The sequence below is a fragment of the Apostichopus japonicus genome, chromosome 8 (assembly GCF_037975245.1).
Source record: "Apostichopus japonicus isolate 1M-3 chromosome 8, ASM3797524v1, whole genome shotgun sequence".
Taxonomy (NCBI): domain Eukaryota; kingdom Metazoa; phylum Echinodermata; class Holothuroidea; order Aspidochirotida; family Stichopodidae; genus Apostichopus; species Apostichopus japonicus.
In genome coordinates this window covers 28,995,461-29,008,779 of record NC_092568.1, presented here as the reverse complement: position 1 = coordinate 29,008,779, position 13,319 = coordinate 28,995,461, and the positions used below count along the sequence as shown (strand labels likewise).

General features: G+C 37.2%; 1 protein-coding gene across 6 annotated transcripts in view; it reads left to right on the top strand.

Annotated features, from left to right (window-relative positions):
• LOC139971469 (uncharacterized) overlaps positions 1-13,319 on the top strand; it is a 159,637-nt gene that overhangs the window by 52,165 nt on the left and 94,153 nt on the right. For all 6 annotated transcript variants that reach the window (XM_071977971.1, XM_071977972.1, XM_071977970.1 and 3 more), the window contains exon 3: positions 5,936-6,175. In XM_071977971.1, coding sequence (XP_071834072.1) covers positions 5,936-6,175 — 240 coding nt within the window. The remainder of the gene's footprint in view (positions 1-5,935; positions 6,176-13,319) is intronic.

Sequence of the window (13,319 nt, the reverse complement as noted above, 5' to 3'; positions counted from 1 at the left end):
CATTCCACTTAAGTGGAATTGTATTTCACTTAAGTGGAATACATTTCCACTTAAGTGGAATTGTATTCCACTTAAGCTAAATAGCCCATCTATTTCACTTAAGTGGAATACAATTCCACTTAAGTGGAATGCATTTCCACTTAAGTGAAATACAATTCCACTTAAGTGGAATACAATTTCACTTAAGTGGAATAACATCTTTTGGGCGTCAATTTCACTTAAGTGGAATTCTGTTCTGCTTAAGTAAAATACAATTCCACTTAAGTGGAAATGTTGATATGTGGCTTACATATAAATACAATTTAGGGTAATGTTCGTCGTAACGCATTCAATTGCTCATCACATATGATGATTTAGTCGATCCTCGTTGCACGTGTACATCATGGCTACGGCTAATCATTCACATCTAACATTGCTGGAATGCGATCAAATAATTATTGTTGTTAGAGACACAATTCGAAGTGTTGTTTCCTCACTTGCACAGGGGAACAATCAGTATGATGCACAACAGAGGCGACTTACATCTTGTTTAAGTAACATAGGCAGAATTCGTAACTTTTTAGATAGTGAAACTTTTGACGAAATAAAAGATTCCATCCAAAACCCAAAATCCACAAAAAGTAAAACGTTTTCTTGCCCTTGTCAATGCGTTTTCGGCTGTAGCTCCAACCACTTATAATGTATTTGCCATGGCTTTATTTTGGTAATGGTATTCGTCAGGTACCAGGTCAGGTACGTACGTACACACCTTGCACGGATGTTAAGTGCTAGCTGGATCCCGATGGACAGCCGATATTCATTGTGCACATATCGACACCACGTACGTACGTACACGTATCGCGGCAAGTTGTTTATAATGGCGCGCAAAGGCATGGGCAAAGTTTGGCGGTAAATGTACTAGCCAATCACATTCCACTTAAGTGGAATAGACTAGCCAATCACATTCCACTTAAGTGAAATAGACTATCCAATCACATTTCACTTAAGTGGAATGCATTTCCACTTAAGTGGAATTGTATTCCACTTAAGTGAAATAGACAGGACATTCCACTTAAGTGGAATTGTATTCCACTTAAGTAGAATACAATTCCACTTAAGTGAAATGCATTTCCACTTAAGTGGAATAGAATTTAGCTTAAGTAAAATGCAGTGACAAGTTGATGAATTCAGCTTAAGTAAAATACAATTAAGCTTAAGTGGAATGGTATTCCACTTAAGTGAAATAGAATTCCACTTAAGTTAAATAGTATTCTGCTTAAGTGAAATTGAATTCCACTTAAGTGAAATGTATTCGACTTAAGTCGAATTGCGAGGTAAATGTTAAAACGGCTTGCCATACGTCCCGCTACCTTCTAACAAATGCATGGACCCATATCTATACGCCCGTAAAGCAGCTTTGAACCCCCCACCCTCCCCCAAAACCACGGTGTATTTCATAAGATGCTGTATATATATACACATACAAATGTGTACGTATAACTTGACTATATGAACTATGTTACATTATTATGAGATTTTAGTATCAAGTTTCATCGGAATATTTATCAAAATCAACTCCAAAAGTTGTTTTCATGGGATTTGTGCAGTTGTATGATTACTCTCCGTATTTTAATGCCACCGAGAATAGATTTAACAATAAATATGTGTTGTTGTTCGATATAACCCAATTTCAAGCTAAGCTGGACGGTTTGTTTCACTATCGAATTCACATGTGAACTTTCATTCAATTTCATGCATTCACGCGAATCAATGAGGGTAATACCTGTATTTGTAATGTTATGAACAACATAAACAACTCATACTGTGTAAGGCAATAAGCCAACATTGTTGCATTCTAAAGCTATGCATTTCAGTTATACCGTGAAAGAAGAAAAAGAGGTTAAAAATAACAAATAGCTTCTTTTTTTTGGGGGGGGGGGGTGGACAATTGAAAAAGTCCAAAGTTCTAAGTTGTTTCGTTGTTACTGTTTACTGTAAACTGAACTATTCCGTTGTCCGATCTCGCAAATGTTCCTTTTAAAATGTTAAATAAACGCCTTTTGATAGCTGGCGCCAAAATGAGAAACGATACTTTCTGTCTGTTCGCTTTCCATACATTTGTATGTGAGCAATAGCTTTATTTTCCATTTAGAAATAACATATCAAGGATATTAAAAGGAAGTCGATTTTTGATTACCTTACATGATTGATATTGCCGCTATGGTGGTTCCAACTTTTTAATGCTGAAAGGTGAAAAATTGACTTTACTGTTTCAAATATTTAATTCAAACGCATCATTATTGTGTAACAGTAAGGCCAGGTTGGGAGGAGCTAAGGGCATGCCCCGCCCACCTAGAATACTGAAATAAGGGAAAAGGCAAAGAGCATCCACGCCTACAGAGCTACGGAGAGGGCTGAAAAGGAGAGGGGCAAGGATATCCCTGCCCACAGAGATGGCTGAACAATAAGGGAAGGGGAACTGAGTGACCCTGCTCAAAGAGAAGGTTGAAAGAGGCAAGGGTCAAGGGCGTCCCCGCTTATAGAGGGTCGAAAAATGAGAGAGGTTGAGGACAACCTCATCAGCCTTCAGAGAGGGCTGAAGAATGGAAAGGGAATCCCAAAAGGATAATTAATTGACACATGACCGCATGATATGTGCATGTTTTTTGCTAAGAATTCTATTTAATGGGGAAATTTCTGGAAATTTATCTAATAATGTGAAGCTAATGTGAAACATACCTATACGTATACAATTTGCGCTTTTAGCATTAGAGTAATAACTGATATGTAGAAATTGGTCTACGTCACTTTTCATAAAAATGTGGAATTGATGATGAAAACTCTCAATTTCGAACACATTGAGATGTGATTCAATGTTAATAGTCTTCCTTGAGGCATTGAATCGTGTCATGTGCGAACAACTCAACCAATTTGATAGATTTATTGGGAGTCAAATTGGGTCTTTAAGATAAGCTGTTTGACTGGTAATACCTTGGAATGTTGTCATAACATGCAACATACTTTCATATATAATGAATGACAACTCAATCTCGATGTAAAGGAACTCACACACAAACAAACGTGATACATAAATAACAAGTACACACACACACTATAAGTTAGGGAGGGATTTTGACGAACAAAACAGATCGACGAAAATTGTGGCTCCGGAAGAGATATGGTTTATGTAAGTTCAGGCGCGTAGCCAAGGGAGGGGGTGGCAAAGGGGCGACCGCCCCCCCCCCCCCCTTGAGCACATTTTTTGTGTACGTTTAATGATATCGCTAGTAATTTCAAATAGAAAATGCTTAGATGCAACTTGCAAGGCCTGGGAAGTGCCATTTCCAGCGATCTGGGAGGCATTTTCGGCCAAAATGTTATTGTACGCTTCGCGCCAACTTATGATGGCGCTACGCTTAGATAGTTTGCAATGCCGTATCTACGGCTCTGATAATTTGCCTACAGGTTCGCCCCTCCCTTGTCATATTCCTCGCTATGCGCCTGTGTAAGTTATATCAAATGTCTTGATTAATTCGGGAACACGAAACGTTTCTGCTCCCCCACCCCCACCCTCCCGCCCACAGACCCACCCTCGGTATAGAAATGAAGTAATTTGTAATCAAACAAAATAAGAAAGTATGATGGAATTCTACGGGTGGTGATACTGAAGCTTACATATAAATTCGGGTGGCATTTTTCACTTTTTGATTTTTGTATTTTCGTATAAAAAGATCATAAAGAAAACATAAAATTAAATATACCATTAAACAACAACTGCAATATTTCATATTTTGCAAACATATTGCAGCGTTAGAAAAATTAATATGAATATTGATGCTAAGTAATGAATATGCAGAGAATCAATGGTGTGTAGGACAAGCATAGACTTATTATTCACTGTATTAGTCACTACGTTGGTATACACCTCCCACATCCCACCCACCCCGCCAGGATCACATCACCGCCACCCTAACCTATCTCACTCTTAACTGTTTAATCTGCTATCCTATATGCCTACATCATGTGTGGGCGCCATGTTAAAAATTAAGCTTCTGGCATTGACTTTAACCTTTGAACTGTTGATCCAAAGCTTCCACATTGTGTAAAGATAGCCCCCTCAAGAGAGCCTATCAGATTCACGTGGGCTTAGATGAGCTGCCTGAACTCACAACTACAATATTTTAGACATGATAGAGAAATTATGCAAATGGACATTGTTCATATACCATGCTGAAGGTTACCGGCAAGTAACGGAAGAAATATATGACCAAACGTCAAATTGTCGGTCACATGAAAATGCAAAATGCATCCATGACCCGAAAAATAAAGAAGAAGAAGAAGAAATAATGTATATTATGATCGGTATTTAAGGAAGTAATGAAATTGTTCACTACTCAATTGCCATGAACTCGTCTAGAGAATGGTACAAATCATTTCAACATAAGGAAGAACACAAACGTGATATTCTAAAATAGATGTGTTGCCATAGCAATGATAAATATATACGGTAATTAATATGTGAAACATACGTTGGATTCCTGAAACACTGTCATGTATATATTTATTTGAAACTGCAATGAGTTGGAAAATCCAGGTCAGTGAAACAAAAAAATTCCAGCCTCCACCAAGATTCGAACCCGAGCCCCAAGTGCTTTACATGCAGGCGTACACCAGGCGTACACAACCAGGCCAAGAACACTGATTGTACGTGAAGAGGTTCGAATCCAGTAAGGAGCGTCGTTATACCACTGTATATAATATTATTACAATGCTTTCTGTATCAATATATGATTTCTGTCATGTCTTTTCGTTTTATTTTATCTTTCACACAGCGGACAGAAATCATAAACTGATATATTTATTTATTTATACATATTCTCACACGACTTTTTTGACACAGTAAAGTTTTGACACAGTAAGCACTACATGCGTCCCTTCTCTGTCCAAGACGATGTTTCGATATGTATCACTGTTGGCATTCCTTAGAACGAATTCGATTTTACTTGCAATGGTAGCACCATTATGCATCTAAGTTCCCTTAATTTGGTAAAAAAAATCAAAGGTGAGGGGGATCCCACCAGTACGCCCTTCCAAAGCAGTGCATGTAATTACCATTACTCTCCCACCCCTTCTCTCCCCCCCCCACCACCTCTCCCTCCACCTCTCCCTTACCTCTCCCTCTCCATGTTCATCCATGGCCTATCGAATTCTCAAATTTTCTCTCCCGCCCTTGGCATACTTCCAGGATGGTGACGAAATTCATACTGACAACAATATGAATTATAAAACTGTCATGTTTATTATGCAGTCACTATAGAGGAAATTACTCATTAAATAACCAATTTATTGTAAAATCTTGAGAGAAAAAAAACACGCCTTTCGACACTTTCATCAAGTTTTGATTATGAGCACGTAATGGACTCTATAAGTGTTATATGACCTCATTTTACTCTGTTTTCAATAATAATAAAGTTCGTCAAACGTGAGAGATTTCTCGTTTTCGGAAATCGTGTGGGTTCATTCTGTCCTTTAATGGAAAGTGGATCATTGAATACAATATGTGATAACCATTCAACTCAATCATCAAATATTAAATATTGTCGAAGTTGTCCAAGTAGAAATATATATATATATATATATATATAGATATATATATATATATATGTATATGTATATGTATATATATTTATGTATATATATATATATATACATATACATATAAATATATATATATACATATATTTATATATATATATACATATACACACACACACACACATATATATATATATATATATATTTACATATATAGATATATATATATATATATATATATATATATATATATATATATATATATTTACATATATAGATATATATAAGCCGCCAGTTTTTGTTTCTGTTTCTTTGTTTTTCTTTCGATATATATTATAGTGTGTATTTCCCTTTCTTGCAGCTATCTGCCGAATTCCTTGCCGAAACAAAGGACAGTGTGTTGCGCCAGAATTTTGTAGCTGTCGGCCTAATTATTTCGGACGTTACTGTCAATTTATTTCTTCATCAAATACCGGAAATGCATACGTGTCCAATAAGGGCGGAGATTCAACCATGTCAAGTCCTCTTCTAAGGGCAGACGTGTCCAGCAATGACGAAATTTCAAGCAACGATATAGGGAACTCAGCTGCTGCTTTATCAGGTGAGAATTAAATCACATAATATGCAAATGATATTTAAATGAGGTATTTTGTCAAAGCTATTTAGTACAGGTATCCTCTGCCTCTATATGTCTTACCTTGAATTAGCTACCAGATTCAACCCCCCCCCCCCTCCCTCCCTCCAAAATGAATGTTAAAAGTTTTCTTGATTATTATTGTTATGAAGATGGTAAGTGCACTTGCCAAGTTAAGCACCATACTAACTTTTGTCGCTGCTTTCTTAAACTCGTCCAACTTCATCTCCCAAGGGAAATCTTGTGAGGACGAGGAATGTGACAATGGAACACTTAGTTATTCCAGAAATATCTTTCCGCGTTGTTATTAAAATCTAAAAAGACATTCTCTAGACAGAAAAGTCCAGATTTGGTGACGTCATCAAAGACAGATCGTGTGCCATATGAAGGCCTCTTGATTAAATTTAGATACTCTGCAATAATTGTTTACAGAAAAAAAAAAGTTCGGCCACACAACGTGATTAATCGGAAATTCGAAAGTAGGGCTATCTATTATCACTAACAATAAAATATCTAACAAATGCCCGATTTATTTAATTTACGTTGTTATGTTACATCGACGAGTAAAACTTACTCGTTTCTTCTGAACAGCCCGAAGGTGCGGAGATAAACCATAATTGACTCAATTTAAAAAGATATCTCGAAAAATTATGATTAGAAACACGTTACCATCTACCGACACCTCGCGGAGGAGGATACGGGCAGACAAAGAAAACGGTTATTATTGTCCCAAACTGCGCTCCATGGCGCCATTTGTTCTCGTTGAATGTTATTACACGTGTCAAGTCACATCGCCAGCGGCGAAAATGTTTCGATTTTGGGTTCATCAATTTTATTTGTGAAAGGGAAAATAGTATGAAAAACGTGAAACTACCAAGACGGATATCACCTTGATTTTATCGAAATTCGTTCTCATTCCTGACATATTAGACGCATTCCAAACTGACGGTAACTTTTCTGGAATATATTTGAACAAAAAGTTGAGAGAGCTACGTGAAATTCATTTCGGGATGTAATGACTGCAGGAAACTCTGCCAAAGGTATACAAATATATTCCAATCCTTATTTAGGGGAAAGAATCTTCCTCATGACCGTGCATAGCGAAAAGGCCTAAAGGGATTCCAGGTGGGTGGAGGTTAACGGGTGAGACAGGGGAGGTATTTGGACTGGGGAGTGCGGAAGCCGAGGGTGTTGAGGGGAAGGATGCAGGGAGTGAAGACTGGAAGTATTGTTCTTACAATCTCAACGGGAAATGTTACTGTTTTATTGTTTGTTCGGTGTTACTTCATTTTAGAATGTGACCTTGGGCGTCATAGGAAAGGAAAAGGGAAGGAACTAGTTTCAATGGCATATTATGATAACTTCATAATGTGTTCTTCATCACTATATGCTATTTACATTATCCGGAAGTTAAGATGGAAGGGGAAAAGAGCTTCTCGACTATAGAGAGTGTGTTTTAGTATAATACCCGTCGAACGAGGTCGTCAAAAATTTGATAAACACGTTGTCGAAATTCAAGAAAGATCAGGTTTAGTGCGACATTGTTTCTGAACAGTTTTAAATTTGTAACATAACTCACATTTACACAACAACTGTACACATTTCTTTGGCATTGTAATCCAAAATGTTTTGGGACCGCGTCCAGATAGATTCTGTAGCGCTTCGACGAGTTCTTATGACGCATTTTCAAACTTTTCGGCTACGCGTTGACAAAATATCATTTGAATGTAAACGGTGCACTGATTGGTTTGTTTTGAGGACGCGTAGATAGACACCCGTTATAGCCCCTTTGGCTTATCATTAATTGTAATTTAATCTCGACCGTTTGACGATGAACACAGAGACTGATATACTACCTTGACATCATTCCCCTCATCTGCAAAACATCCTCTTGGCGGAAACACCGCCGCCAAATGCTGTCATGATCTAGTCCATACTAAAAGAGAAACAAAATAATGGCTGCGCCTCCAACTTGGTCTATCCATTAAAGGGACCACACTAATTGAGGGACACGAAACCGGTTACAGCATGATTTCTCCCACAGTAGCTTTTTACATATCTATTTGCAAGGAATTCAAAATCTTGTTAGACATATTTTGTTGTGCAAACGTTTCGTGGTGACGTTACATTTACTTCACGGCGCATATCATTTCCACCAATCCATGGTTCGTTTTCGATTCACTTTATAGCCACCTGTGTGACCACTTTCCTAACCTTGAACATATATCAAGTACATCGGTCGAAAAGCACGGATATCCTCAATTCGGATGTTTGTAGTGATTTACAGAGATCATTATAAGGTTTAACGATGGAAGCACTACCCTGTGTGCTATGTACTTCTATGATTTTAATGTTGTCGCGCGGTCATTGCAAATGAGAAATATTTAGTCGATTTGGGTTCCTCTTTTCATCAAAATAGTCAATTACGAGATAATAACATTTCCGCATACATTTTGCGTTGAGTCCTGTTGATTGTATAGCTTTTTGGTCATATGCCATATTCCATTCGCTGTTTCAAGTTTCAAATTATTGGCGTTAGGGTGATGATTACATGATACTTGTTATAATGAAAGTGTTGTTGAAAAGTAAACTTAGTGAGCTACGGTGGTTTGGGGTCACTATACTATTGTTAGCCTGTTAGCCAAAACGGCAGGATAATTGAGAAAAACATAAATTTAAACTTAATATCTTACTTTTTTTTCGACGCAGGGTTGAGGAGTGCTTAATTTGGTACATTATACATCATTTTCGGTTCGAAACTAAAATTCCTTTTCTATGCAGTTCGTTAAAAAAATTCTAGTTTGAAATTATCATTTCAAAATAATGGAAAAATTGTCTCAAATTTTCAAAACTTCTGATACGCATTATGTTCAATACTCATACGAAAATGTGGTCAACAAATGTTTATGAAATTCAAACGGAATAGTTAATGTCATTATAATTAATCTCTAATGGAACAAATCAAGAGAGGATGTTTTACTTTAACCTTATTGCATGTGTTTCGTATAATACAGTTACTCCGGCCTGGAAAAGGAGTTGAATTGACAATCCAACCGTGAAACCAGCTGCTTGGAGAGCAACTGAAACTCTCAATTTGTACGATTTACATAATGCGACTGTTACAGAATATTTGGCTTTCCTAATTGACCGATGAAGCTCGGTCAATAGGTCATTCTACTCTTACTTGGTTACAGGTTGAGTCAGGCTTTTATTGCTAAAATCACTTTTTAGCACGCATGAAAATTTGCAACTTTGCAGGGGTTTCATAGACAAGGCACGTGAATTAGTTGAAAAGATTTTGATACAGTTGTCGCCATTCACATACAGTTGTCGCCATTCACATACAGTTGTCGCCATTCTGTTATATTTAAAATACAGTGACGACTATACACATAAGAAGCTGATAGGGTAAACATCATCTGCAGGTCAGATAAGAGGGAGGTCGGAGGGGGGAGGCGCAGTGGGGGAGGGGGGCAGTCTGCGCCAGGACCAGGGCTCGATAACGGGGCCAGGAGAAATATGCATGGATAATGTCAATTCATTTTCGCCCGGCCTATAGTCTGTCTGTTACGCGTTGTTAAGGAAAACAGCCAATCAGTGACGTGCTTCAGTAGAATGTTGAGTAGAGAGAATATTTTAGGCATCATTCTATGCATGTTTAAGTGGACTGTAAATCTTTAAGGACATGTTGACTTGATTTAAGGACGATGGCTAGAATTCTCTCTTTATAGTGATGAAACTTTCATGAATCATAATTTTCCAATGTAACACTTTGTCAAATTTCTCATCGATTTGTTAACAATGGTATTAAACAAAATCATAGAAAGATGGCCCAAATGGCGTGCAATGAACGTGCACATGTATAGTTACAACCATATTTTGTTTATTTGTAATGTTCTCTGTCTCAATTATGGGATTCCGATTGCGTGATAAGATGCTTCCTCTCTATTCATCCCCGGTCCACGTGTTCTTTCAATTTTCCTTTCTTTTTCCTTCTTTAACTGTAACAATTGGTTCACAGCTTGTGCGACAAATCTAAACTATTCCAACAGTCTTTATGTTTCATTTCTGGTTTGTAGAAAGATAGCCGAACGCGCCGGCTGCTGACCCAAATATAACTACAATTGATACAGGAGACAACCTTCTGTGTTAGTTGTTTTTAATTATAAAATATTAAAGAATTTCATTTCAAGTTGGAAAAATCTTTGTTGGCCAAAAGTTCAGTTACGATATATAAGTTCTCAGCCACGTATGCAACACTACTAAAAAAGACTGATTTAAACTAATATTACTTGGTTCATTCAAATGGAACTGAAAACGTTTGTCTGGGTGGTCGGAAATTTATTTTGACAATAAGGCAGAGGATATTTTTTCCAAGCATCCTGGTGAAATTTGCAATCCACTCCGACGTACACCGTTTGCAGATAGCAACACTCGACCTTGCCTCTGTTTGTACCATATAAGTCAATCAGGAAAAGTAATATCAAATATAGCTACTATTTAAAGAGAAAATGCAAAGACCGGTTCGTTCAGTTCTTGGAAATTTGGAGACCATATGTGTAAAATAAGGCGCTGATAGAACCATATATATATATATATATATATATATATATATATATATATATATGTATATATATATATATATATAAATATATATATATATATATATAAATATATATATATACATATACATATATATATATATATATATATATATATATAAATATATATATATACATATACATATATATATATATATTTATATATATATATATATATATGGTAAATGATGGGTGCGTATGACATACACGCTGTGATTGGCAGTGAACATTAACGAGTACGTATGCTTGTGACCAATTATCCCCATGTTGATTCACAGCATGACATTGACTGTTTAAATGTCATGCAATGATATAACAAAATTGACAATATGGAGGACTGCCGCAACGAAACAACTAAAATTCACTGCATGGTATAAGTATTTGACAGCCATGTTGTAACTTACATACCAATCTGTCGAGCAGACGACCACCGATAACTGATGGCGATATTGCAACAAAATCACATTACTAGTGGATCGGGGGGATATTTTGACATGAGTTTACACAAAACTGATTATATTATTTTACCGTTCAATGTATTGATTTCTACTTTTATTTTATCAAAGACTTAGTGAAATTTCAAATTCGAAAACAAAAACGATGATTGTTATGTGTAAGCGAAGAATGATGTATACGAGAAAAACTATTCATGGTAACTATGGTTACTGCAACAAGTCACCACACATGGCAACGACAACTGTGTGGGTATACCACTACTCTAACCATGGAGACAGTAGCAGAAAGCAAACAGGGGCAGATGAATCAACTAACGGCTCCGAATCATATAGAATTTACGTGAATAAAGAATAAGTGACCAAAAAGAGTAAACCATGTACTTAGCCTGTTCTTATATAATGAAATCTGTTTCGAACTATACTACTACTACTTACGTCTCTTACCCTCGACGTGGATGGATTGTGGGGTGGTGGGGCGTGTGGTTTGGCTGGGCTTGTGGTGTTGTGGGGTGGGTGAAGTTTGGTGCAGTCTGGGTGGGGGAGGGGGATATCAGTTATTTGAAATAACAACCAATATATGAAGCAGAACATGTACTGTTGCGTCTGTTCAGACCAGTTTACAGGTTTACAGAAAGCTACACTGTTTGTATTCTATTTTTGTTATGATATAAGCGACAATCTCTAATAGAACCGTATCGTGTGCCAACGAACAAATATTATTACCATGTTTTCTTTCAGTTGTGTTTTATACAACTATAGTGATGTGCATCGGTCTTTGCGGCCGGAACTGTTACATCCTTCGCATTTTAATTGATATAAAAAAAGATTTATTTTTTTCTTCCTGTTTCTTTTCCCCCCTCAACAGAAATTCAAACATTAATATCTGTCATATCACCTGCATAATACTATGTGTCCCTTGCGAACGACCGTAAATGCCAACGCACGTATACATTTATCAGATATCATTACACCAGGGGGACCTCATCGTTTATAAACAGAGCACCATGGGTGGCGAACTCTTATATTTTATTGTAGAGCTATATTTAGGTAGATTCTCTCAAGTGAAATCAACAACAAATATATTCAAATTTTGTGGTTTGATTCGATTTTGTAAGCAGGGTTAGATGTACATTACATCATGACTCATCCAATAAAGCATAATATAACCGCAAAGAGTTAAGCCTATACGTATAATGCTATTGTCTCTATGTTGAAAATAAATGGAGTTAAAGAAGCAAGCGAACCCATGCATCATCGTTAATTAATTTGTGCTATAAGATGATAAATGAAGATCTAGTCACTTAAATATCAAATGGGTATCTAGATGTCTGACGTGTTGTTTACTTGGGAGGGGTGCACGGGCCGGTACTTGTCTCAATAAGACTCGAGTCACTCGACTCCACTCCACTCCACTCCACACGACTCGACTCGACTCGACTCGACTCGACTCGACTCGACTCGACTCGACTCGACTCGACTCGACTCGACTCGACTCGACTCGACTCGACTCGACTCGACTCGACTCGACTCGACTCGACTCGACTCGACTCGACTCGACTCGACTCGACTCGACTCGACTCGACTCGACTCGACTCGACTCGACTCTTTCCTTTAGTCACCCCATATGGTGAATTATATATAATGCCGTCTTGTAATGTGATCGTAGTTATCAACATTCTTGTAATCGTGTTAGGCTAATGTGGCCTATGGCGAGTACAGTTGAATATGCTACAATCCGTGAGTACAAAGACGGCCTGGAATCAAGCGTGAATTCAGTACGTTGGGTTGTGACGTTTTGTGTACTCTAGTAGCCAACCCAAACGCATCATTCACTTATGATTGTGGATATACCGCAATGTAATCTTTGCGGTTTCACCCATAAACTGTTACATCCAATTTATCGAGTTAGATGTCTTCCAGTCTATTACATAAAATTTGGCTTTCCACAAATTGAATGAAGTTTAGTCATTCCTAGAGCGACTTGTGTTGGACTAATGTAACAGACCATGCATGTTTTCAGTTGTCTAGTGTTTCAGCTAATGGTCCTCTATAACA